This window comes from Muntiacus reevesi, chromosome X (genome assembly GCF_963930625.1).
Source record: "Muntiacus reevesi chromosome X, mMunRee1.1, whole genome shotgun sequence".
Taxonomy (NCBI): Eukaryota; Metazoa; Chordata; class Mammalia; order Artiodactyla; family Cervidae; genus Muntiacus; species Muntiacus reevesi.
The window spans coordinates 85,297,201-85,307,837 of record NC_089271.1 but is presented as its reverse complement, the minus strand read 5'-3'; the positions used below and the strand labels follow the sequence as shown (position 1 = coordinate 85,307,837).

Sequence of the window (10,637 nt, the reverse complement as noted above, 5' to 3'; positions counted from 1 at the left end):
ACTATTGATAGACCATATATTAAAAATATACTTAGTCAACTTTAAAGTAAATTCAATTTTCTCTTTAATAATATATGAAAGTACATTCTTGAGATATTTAGGCAACACACTATAACTCTCCATATTATCTTTTATCAACTTGTTATTGCTATCTGATTTGACAGTATGTAATATTGTTATATATAAAATAGTAAGTAAGGTTTCAGGGACACACACTGCCCTAAGTGCTTTCTGTGCACTTTTGATATAGAAATTCCACAACTTTGAGTAGTTTTTATTATTATTCTCATTTTATGGATGAAAAAATTGAAGCATATAGAAGTAAAATAATTTGCCCAAGGTCACAGACCTAGTGAATGGTTGACTGGGTCTTCAAATTCAATATATACATAGCTCTAAAACCTATGTTTTTAACTCTTATGCAGTGTTTTAAAAGTAGAGATAGTTTGCCTTCCCATTTTCTCTTTTAACAGTCTTTATAGATAGTGATAAGAGTGCCAGCTCTGAAATCTGTCTGCCCTGGTTTAAATTCCAGTGCTTCAGTGCTAAGTCATTTCAGTTGTGTCAGATTCTTTGCTATCACATGGACTTTAGCCTGCCAGGCTTCTCTGTCCATGGGATTCTCCAGGCAAAAATACTGGAGTGGGTTGCCATTGCCTCCTCCAGGGGATCTTCCTGACTCAGGGATTGAGCCTGGGTCTCTTATGTCTACTGCATTGTCAGGAGAGTTCTTTACCACTAGCACCACCAGGGAAGCCCGATATTTGGCTAATTACTTATCTGTGTGCAGAAACTTTTCTTTTCTTTACTTCATTGGCAAAGTGGGGATAGTAATATTATTTACCTCATAAGGTCATGGAAAGGATAAATTTAGATACTAAATGTAAGGAACTTAGAACAGTGCCTGGCAGATACAGCAAGTATCTAATGAGTGCTAGCATTAACTCTTCCTTTTCCTCCTCCCCTTCTTCTATTGTTGTTGTTGTTGCTGTTGCTATTATTATTATTACTGCTTCCATGTCTCCTTCTTAGAATTACTTTCTTCACTTACCAATGTACTGTTTTACATTTTGACTACGGATTTCCCACTTAGGTATTTTCTGTCCTTGACTTATGGTGGTTTTACTCCTCTATGATTAAAGCAATGGCAGCAAAATAACATTAGCAAGAGGCTTCCTTAAGTTTTGCTTAGATTTCTCTGTAAATATTACTTTAAGAAAAGTTTCTTCTAGGTAGTTTATATTTGTAATTTAAACTTACAAAAAGAAAGCAGAAAAGAAGCTGTCAAATTTGCAAATATTAGAGTTTACTGCATTTTAATTTCAAATAACATCCACTAGAAAGCTGGGTAAGAAAGGATGTTTCTTTAAGAAGAAGATATTTTTCCAAGAAAATTTCAGGAACTCCTCAAATTTCTTCCCCTACCACAGGTGGAGTTGACAGTTGATCAGACCTCAATAATTTTATATGACATTCGGCTCTTTGAATGTGTATATTGTTATTTTTACAATCTTTTTATTTTGTATTTAATGTCAATGGAATGAATCTGATTTGGAAAATAATTGTAATGTTCATATTCAATATTTTACAGCATTAATGTTTTGTATTTACATATAAACATACATACTGACATGGTAAAAAGATAAGAATATATATGTATATATTATCAATATATACAGCAACATTCACCATTTTGGGGGTCTATTTTAAATTGAAAAGAGCACAATTTGCAATGAAGATGAAATTTTATGCACCTCATATTACATTGAACTATTTAATGTTATTGAAACTGGAAAGATAAATTTTTACAAAACAAAAATCATAGTAGAGAGAATACCTGTGAGTCCATTTGACTAAAAATAAAGAGTGACACTGAAGGATTTACTAATGGATTATAATGTATACTCTTAAGGAGATCACGTTTTATTTTGTATATATTGTATACTGTATATTGAACATTTATTTTTATTTTTAAATTATGTTTATTTGACTGCATAGGGTCTTATTTATGGCATGCAGAATATTTCATTGTGGTTCACGGGCTTTTTGTTGTGGTGAGTGGTCTCTAGTTGTGGCATGCTGGCTCCACAAGAGTCATTCTGGCTCTTCCTTGTAACCATTGCAGTGCTATATTTTATACACACATCCTCCAAGCCTGGACAGATATATGTTGCTACAGGTTGGGTTCCCAAGAAACCAGACTCTAAAACAGATATTAGCAAGAAGGATAAACTGTTTTTTCCTTAAATGGGGATCTGGGTGGCATAGTCCAGCATCTGTGAGTTACCCTGTAATGTTACTGATGCAATTACTGATTATTTCTTTCTTTTTTTTTTTGCCTCTCTATATTTTACAAATGTTTTACTGTAAAAATGTATGTTAACAATGTTAGAAAAAAATCAATAATTGTCTTTTCAAAGAGAAAATTGCTGCACTGCTTTAGAAAGGAAATGCTTGTGGTCCTGGGACTTTTGAATATTTCTTTAGAACTAGAATGGCACAATGAGGTTTGGTGCTACTTGAAACTGGCTTTCAATCCACTCAGCTTTATGACTTTAGGCCTTTAGCCCTTAATATCTTACTTAATATCCCAAAGTTTCAGATTCCTCATTTGTAGTAGGGGAAGGCTGAGTGTGTGATTGAGGGAGGGGTGCAATGAGAGGCTAGATAGCTGATACCTATCTTGAAGGAATGTTTTGAAAGTGATAACTAGAAATAATATTGCTAAAGAGTCTGCCACGTAGTAAGATGTAAATTATCAGTTCAGTTCAGTTCAGTTGCTCAGTCCTGTCTGAAGCTTTGAGACCCCATGGACTGCAGCACGCCAGGCTTCCCTATCCATCACCAATTCTCTGAGCTTGCTCAAACTTATGTCCGTTGAGTATGTAATGCCATCCAACCATCTCATCCTCTGTCGCCCCTTTCTCCTCCTGCCTTCAATCTTTCCCAGCATCAGGGTCTTTTCACATGAGTCAGTTCTTCTCATTAGGTGGCCAAAGTATAGGAGCTTCAGCTTCAGCATCAGTCCTTTCAATGGATATTCAGGACTGATTTCCTTTAAGATGGACTGGTTTGATCTCCTTGCAGTCCAAGGGACTCTCAAGAGTCTTCTCCAACACCCCTAGTCAAAAGCATCAATTCTTTGGTGCTTAGCTTTCTTTATAGTCCAACTCTTATATCCATACATGACTATTGGGGAAAAAAAAACATAACTTTGACTAGACCAACCTTTGCCAAAGGTTGGCAAAGTAATATCTCTATATTTTAATATGCTGTCTAGGTTGGCTATAACTTTTCTTCTAAGGAGCAAGCGTCTTTTAATTTCGTGGCTGCAGTCTCCATCTGCAGTGATTTTGGAGCCCCCCAAAATAAAGTCTGTCACTGTTTCCATTGTTTCCCCATCTATTTGCCAAGTTTGAACATTCTTTGACATTGCCTTTCTTTGGGATTGAAATGAAAACTGACCTTTTCCATTCCTGTGGCCACTGCTGCGTTTTCCAAATTTGCTGGCATATTGAGTACAACGCTTTCATAGCATCATCTTTTAGGATTTGAAATAGCTCAACTGAAATTCCATCACCTCCACTAGCTTTGTTTGCAGTGATACTTCCTAAGGCCCACTTGACTTCGCATTCCAGGATGTCTGGCTCTAGGTGAGTGATCACAACATCGTCATTATCTGGGTCATGAAGATCTTTTTTGTAGAGTTCTTCTGTGTATTCTTGCCACCTCTTCTTAATATCTTCTGCTTCTGTTCGGTAATACCTTTTCTGTCCTTTATTATGCCCATCTTTGCATGATATGTTCCAAGGGTATCTCTAATTTCCTTGAAGAGATTGCTAGTCTTTTCCATTCTATTGTTTTCCTCTATTTCTTTGCAATGATCACTGAGGAAGGCTTTCTTTCTTTTTTTTTAAGAGGGTATTAAATCTTTTATTGATTACACATGATAATGGATGATACACAAGCTTCATTCCCATCTATAACTTTTATCTGGTACCATAATTCAATTTAGATATATTACATAGGATGTGCCAACAATCATTAATAACCAAAAAAAAAAAAAAAAAAAACAAACCTCCATGACTTTGCATGGGTGACCCTTTTAATGGTGAACTCCAGGTCACAACACAGTAACTCTCAGTTCAACTACACCAAGGTTCTGAAGACAACAGCTTCTCCACCAAGCAAGTTGTAAATAAATTTCAAATGGAACCTGGCATCACCCTGAAGGAATTCTAACTTCACACTGTCGGGGTAGTTTACCAAAATGGCTTCAGAGTAGACTAACTTTACACAGCACATTAAAAAAAAAAAAAAAAGACATTTATTCAGCATCATGATCAGACTATTATATTTAGCAATCAACAGCATGGGTGCAAAAAAGAAAATCTACATTAAAACCCTTTGTTGGAATGCTTTACACTTTCCACAGAACAGAAACTAAAATAACCTGTTATACAATTAGTCACAAGTACAGTCCTCGAGTTTTTTGCCTATACACATGAGTATTGTCTAAAACATGTCTTCTTTGTAGCAGCTAGGCCCTGCCACCACTGTGCTTGGCTGAGTTCACAAATCTGTTGTAACCTGTAGCTTCCCTGTCACTTCTCTGGCTCTCCTCTCCTACTAAGCTTTGTTTTCTGGCAGTAATTAAAACCTTCTGCCACTGCCATAGCTACTGCTGCTGCTGGAACCACCATAGTCACCTTGGTTTCGTGGTTTGGCAAAGTATTGGCCTCCACCACCATAGGGGCCAGAACTTCTGCCTCCAAAGTTTCCTCCTTTCATGGGTCCAAAATTTGAAGATTGATTGTTGTAATTGCCAAAATCATTGCAGCTTCCGCCACCTCCAAAACTGCTTCCGTCATTACCAAATCCATTATATCCATCCCCACTGCCACCATATCCGCCACCACCACGGCTGCCACCAAAGCCACCTCGACCACTGAAGTTTCCTCCACGACCAAAGTTGTCATTCCCACCAAAACCACCTCCACAACCGCCACCAAAGTTTCCAGAACCACTTCGACCTCTCTGGCTGGATGAAGCACTAGCCATCTCTTGCTTGTACAGGGCTTTTCTCACTTCACAGTTGTGGCCATTCACAGTGTGGTGCTTCTGAATGACAATCTTATCTACAGAGTCATGGTCATCAAAGGTTACAAAAGCAAAGCCTCTCTTTTTGCCACTGCCTCGATCAGTCATGATTTCAATTACTTCAATTTTTCCATACTGTTCAAAATAATCTCTCAGGTGATGTTCTTCAGTGTCTTCTTTAATGCCACCAACAAAAATCTTTTTCACAGTTAAGTGGGCACCAGTTCTTTGAGAATCTTCTCTTGACACGGCCCTCTTTGGTTCCACAACACTTCCGTCCACCTTGTGTGGCCTTACATTCATGGCCGCATCCACCTCCTCCACTGTGGCGTATGTGACAACCCCAAAACCTCTGGAGCGCTTAGTGTTTGGATCCCTCATTACCACACAGCCTGTGAGCATTCCCCATTGCTCAAAATGGCTCCTCAGACTCTCATCAGTTGTTTCAAAGCTCAATCCTCCGATGAAGAGCTTCCACAGCTGTTCAGGCTCTTTGGGAGACTCTGATTTAGACATGACGGCAATGGAGGCGGGGAAGTCTTCAACGATGCTTTCTTGGTGGCGTCCACGGGCAGAAAGCTGAGGAAGGCTTTCTTACTAAAGTTACTAAAAGGTAAGGCATTCTTATCTTCCTAACATAGTAAGGCGTTAGTAAATTATAGTCATTATATTTTGCTAAGGCCTTTGGATTTTTCTCTTTAAGTATTATGTACACATTTGCTATCTTCCCAAAAGTTATCCATCCACTAAAGACTGGAACAGCTTAAAAAATATAAATTTTTTCCAAAAGTGTTTGATTTTAGAATATCTAGGAATAGAGTCAAGGCATTTTCTAGATATTTTCTTAACCCTTTATTTTCAACTAAATGTTCATTTATCAAACAAATGAACTGAGAGCTAAGGAAAGGGATAGATTTTATTCTGCCATGTATAGAACGATTTTCTAGATTTAAAGGTATATCATTTTTCTTGTTTTTATTCAATACTGCACTTGATTTAAAAATGTTCCTTTAATACCATGTTTTAGGCTTTATAGTATGATCGACCATCTGTATAAAATTTAAATCTTCTTGATTAATTGTTGAAAATATGTAAGAAAGTACAGTATGGTCAATTAAAAGAAAATGACTTGAATGCAGCTTTGTGTACTGGACAATATTAATTGCAATTTAAACTTAGGAAATTTAATTGTGATTTTTATGTCATGCATTGTTTCCCACTCTTGCTACCTCTTTGAAAATCCCAGTATCTTTTTTAATTCTGTAAGTTATTTTCCCTTCAATGCATTTAATTCTCACTTTAAATCATTGACTTGAACATATGAAAAAAATAAAATTTTGTATTAGTATCACTTTATTCCTCTGTTTATCTGATATACTCCATAATGCTCTTTAATCCAATTTAAGGATTAATGGTGGGAAAGATTGTACTGTATAGGGATGACCTTCTGTGTTTGAGAATTTTGCTGCTTTTCAAGAATTACTAGGCTGTAAAAATTCCATTCAATTTGTCTGTAGCCACCACTGACTATTTAGAGAAAACTGACCAATTAATTTAGTTGAACAATTGGGAACTTTGTTAAAAAACAGAAAAAGAGACACAGATGTACAGAACAGACTTTTGGACTCTGTGGGAGAAGGCGAGGGTGGGATGTTTCGAGAGAACACCATAAAAACACGTATATTATCAAGGGTGAAACAGATCACCAGCCCAGGTTGGATGCATGAGACAGGTGTTCGGGGCTGGTGCACTGGGAAAACCCAGAGGGATCGGGTGGAGAGGGAGGTGGGAGGTGGGATCGGGATGGGGAACACATGTAAATCCAGGGCTGATTCATGTCAATGTATGGCAAAAACCACTACAATATTGTAAAGTAATTAGCCTCCAACTAATAAAAATAAATGGAAGAAAAAAACAAAAAAGCAAAACTAAACTAAATTCACACAAAATCCTCACTCATTGAAACATAAGACATTTGAATTCATTTTGTAGTTTTAATGAATCATGGTATCATTGTATATGCATGGTATATAATTTTATTAATATCCATTCATGATGGTGAATTTTATGTCAACTTGACTAGGCTACAGGGTGCCTAGACATTTGGTCAAACATTATTCTGGTGTATCTCTGAGAGTGTTCTGGGTCAAGAGGAACATTTAACTTGTTAGGCTGAATAAAAGCAGATTGCTCTATCTAACATGAATATGTTAGTTGCTCAGTTATGTCTGACTCTTTGCAACACCATGGACTGTAGCCCCTCAGACTCCCCTGTCCATGGGGATTCTCCAGGCAAAAATACTGGAGTGCGTTGCCATGCCCTTTTCTGGGAATCTTCTTGACCCAGGGATCGAACCCAGGTCTCCTGCATTGCAGGCAGATTCTGTACCATCTGAGCCACCAGGGAAGCCCTTATACAGCTACCAGCGAAGCCTATATAGGTGGGCCTCATCCAATAAGTTGGAGGCTTAAATTGAACAAGAAGGCTGGCCCTCACCTAAGTAAGATGAATTCTTCCTGCCTGAGAGCCCCTTTGTGTGTGTGTGTGTGTGTGTGTGTGTGTGTGTGTGTGTGTATGTGTGTATGTGTGTATGTGTTGTTAGAACACTTTACATGTTGTTAAGTTGCTCAGTTGTGTCCAATTCTTTTCGACCCCATGGACTGCAGCATTCCAGTCTTCCCTGTCCCTCACTATCTCATGGAGTTTGCTCAAACTCATGTTCATTGAGTCAGTGATGCCATCCAATCATCTCATCCTCTGTTGTCCCCTTCTCCTGCCTTCAGTCTTTGCCAGCATCAAGGTCTTTTCTGATGAGTTGGCTCTTCATCAGGTAGCCGAAGTATTGGAGCTTCAGCTTCAGCATCAGTCTTTCCAATGAATATGTAGGGTAAATTTCCTTAATATGAGATCTAACGAATTTTTAAGTGTACAATACTGAATTGTTAACTATAGGTATGATTGTTTTTTATCAATTATACCTTGATAAAGCTGTTTAAAAGGAGAATTTTTCTTGCCCAACAACTTTCAGACTAAGACATCCACTGTTATCCTTCTTTTGGACTCTCCTGGGTCTCTAACTTGCTAATTCAACCTACAGGAATTAATACTTGCCATCCTCTCCAATTCCTTATAATAAACCTCTTTCTACAGGTATATACATCCTGTTGGTTCTGTTTCTCTGGAGAACTCTCACTAATACACATTTATAATAATTAATTACTCATATGCATGAGTCCTTCATGACCCAGTTATGTTCAACTTTGTGACCCCATGGACTATAGCCTATCAGGCTCCTCTCTCCATGCGATTCTCCAGGCAAGAATACTGGAGTGGTTGCTATTCCGTTCTTCAGGTGATCTTCCCAACCCAGGAATTGAACACAGGTCTCCTGCTTTGCAGGGAGATTCTTTACTGTCTGAGCCACCAGGGAAGCCCAATTAGTCATATATTGAATGTTTATATGTTATTCATTGGTGTTAAGTGTATTAAAACATAACCAAAAAACTTAATTCTCACAACAATCTTATGAATGAGGCACACAGTGTGTGGCTCAGACGGTAAAGTGACTGCCTGCAATGTGGTAGACACGGGCTCAATCCCTGGGTTGGGAAGATCCCCTGGAGAAGGAAATGGCAACCTAAACCAGTACTCTTGCCTGGAAAATTCCATGAACTGAGAAGCCTTGTAGGCTACAGTCCATGGGGTCGCAAAGAGTCGGACAAGACTCAGTGACTTCACTTCACTTCACTCACATAGAAAGAGAACTGAGGCGTGTGAAGTGTAAACAATGTAGAAAATTCCACACTTCTAGTAAGTATTGAGGTCAGTGTTCAAACACAGGCTGCCCCACTCTAGACATGAAACTTAATATGCTGTTCTGTACCTTCTTCCCCCTGAAAAATCATAGGTAAACTTCAGAGAAAGTGACTGAGGGTATTCATCAAATATCTTCTTGGTCCTCCTTTTAATGGATGTTAGGTACTGAACAGATGAGTTTCTGTTTACTCTCCTAGTTGGATTTGTGTTGTTCCCAAATTTTAAATGACACAATGGTCCAGCTAGACCTAACAGATATCTATAGGACATTTCACCCCAAAACAATCAATTTCACCTTTTTCTCAAGTGCACATGGAACCTTCTCCAGAATAGACCACATCCTGGGACATAAATCTAGCCTTCGTAAATTCAAAAGAAATGAAATCATTCCAGTCATCTTTTCTGACCACAATGCAGTAAGATTAGATCTCAATTACAGGAAAAAAACCTATTAAAAATCCCAACATATGGAGGCTAAATAACACATTTCTGAATAACCAACAAATCATAGAAGAAATAAGAAAAAAAATAAAAATATGCATAAAAATGAATGAAAATTAAAACACCACAACCCCAAACCTATGGGACACTGTAAAAGCAGTGCAAAGGGGAAGGTTCATAGCAATATAGGCTTACCTCAAGAAACAAGAAAAAAGTCAAATAAATAACCTAACTCTACACCTAAATCAACTAGAGAAGGAAGAAATGAAGAACCCCAGGGTTAGTAGAAGGAAAGATATCTTAAAAATTAGGGCAGAAATAAATGCAAAAGAAACAAAAGAGACCATAACAAAAATCAACAAAGCTAAAAGCTGGATTTTTTGAAAAGGTAAATAAAACTGACAAACCGTTAGCCAGACTCATCAAGAAACAAAGGGAGAAGAACCAAATCAACAAAATTAGAAATGAAAATGGAGCGATCACAACAGAAAACACTGAAATACAAAAGATCATAAGAGACTACTACCAGAAGCTCTATGCCAATAAAATGGACAACTTGGAAGAAATGGACAAATTTGTAGAAAAGTATAACTTTCCAAAACTGAACCAGGAAGAAATAGAAGATCTTAACAGAGCCATCACAAGCACGGAAATCGAAACTGTCATCAGAAACCTTTCAAACAAAAACCCAGGACCAGATGGCTTCACAGCTGAATTCTACCAAAAATTTAGAGAAGAGCTAACACCTATCTTACTCAAACTCTTCCAGAAAGTTGCAGAAGAAGGCAAACTTCCAAACTCATTTTATGAGACCACCATCACCCTAATACCAAAACCAGACAAAGATGCCACAAAAAAAGAAAACTACAGGCCAATATCACTGATGAACATAGATGCAAAAATCCTTAACAAAATTCTAGCACACAGAATCCAGCAACATATTAAAAAGATCATACATCATGACCAAGTGGGCTTTATCCCAGGAATGCAAGGATTCTTTAATATCCACAAATCAATCAATCTGATACACCACATTAACAAATTGAAAGATCATATGATTATCTCAATAGATGCAGAAAAAGCCTTTGACAAAATTCAACATCCATTTATGATGAAAACTCTCCAGAAAGCAGGAATAGAAGGAACATACCTCAACATAATAAAAGCTATATATGATAAACCCACGGCAAGCATTACCCTCAATGGTGAAAAATTGAAAGCATTTCCCCTAAAATCAGGAACAAGACAAGGGTGCCCACTCTCACCACTACTATTCAAC

At 37.5% G+C, this 10,637-nt stretch overlaps 1 protein-coding gene across 1 annotated transcript; it reads right to left on the bottom strand.

The window, feature by feature from the left end:
- Positions 1-3,922: 3,922 nt before the first annotated feature.
- LOC136153530 (heterogeneous nuclear ribonucleoprotein A1-like) lies at positions 3,923-5,616 on the bottom strand. Its single transcript, XM_065915463.1, has one exon. The coding sequence runs from the start codon at positions 5,614-5,616 to the stop codon at positions 4,654-4,656; it is 963 nt and encodes a 320-aa protein (XP_065771535.1). The 3' UTR covers positions 3,923-4,653.
- Positions 5,617-10,637: the final 5,021 nt, after the last annotated feature.

Bases quoted from the DNA above. Each gene is read 5' to 3' on its own strand.
- LOC136153530 (XM_065915463.1), bottom strand. From the start codon at position 5,616: ATGTCTAAATCAGAGTCTCCCAAAGAGCCTGAACAGCTGTGGAAGCTC.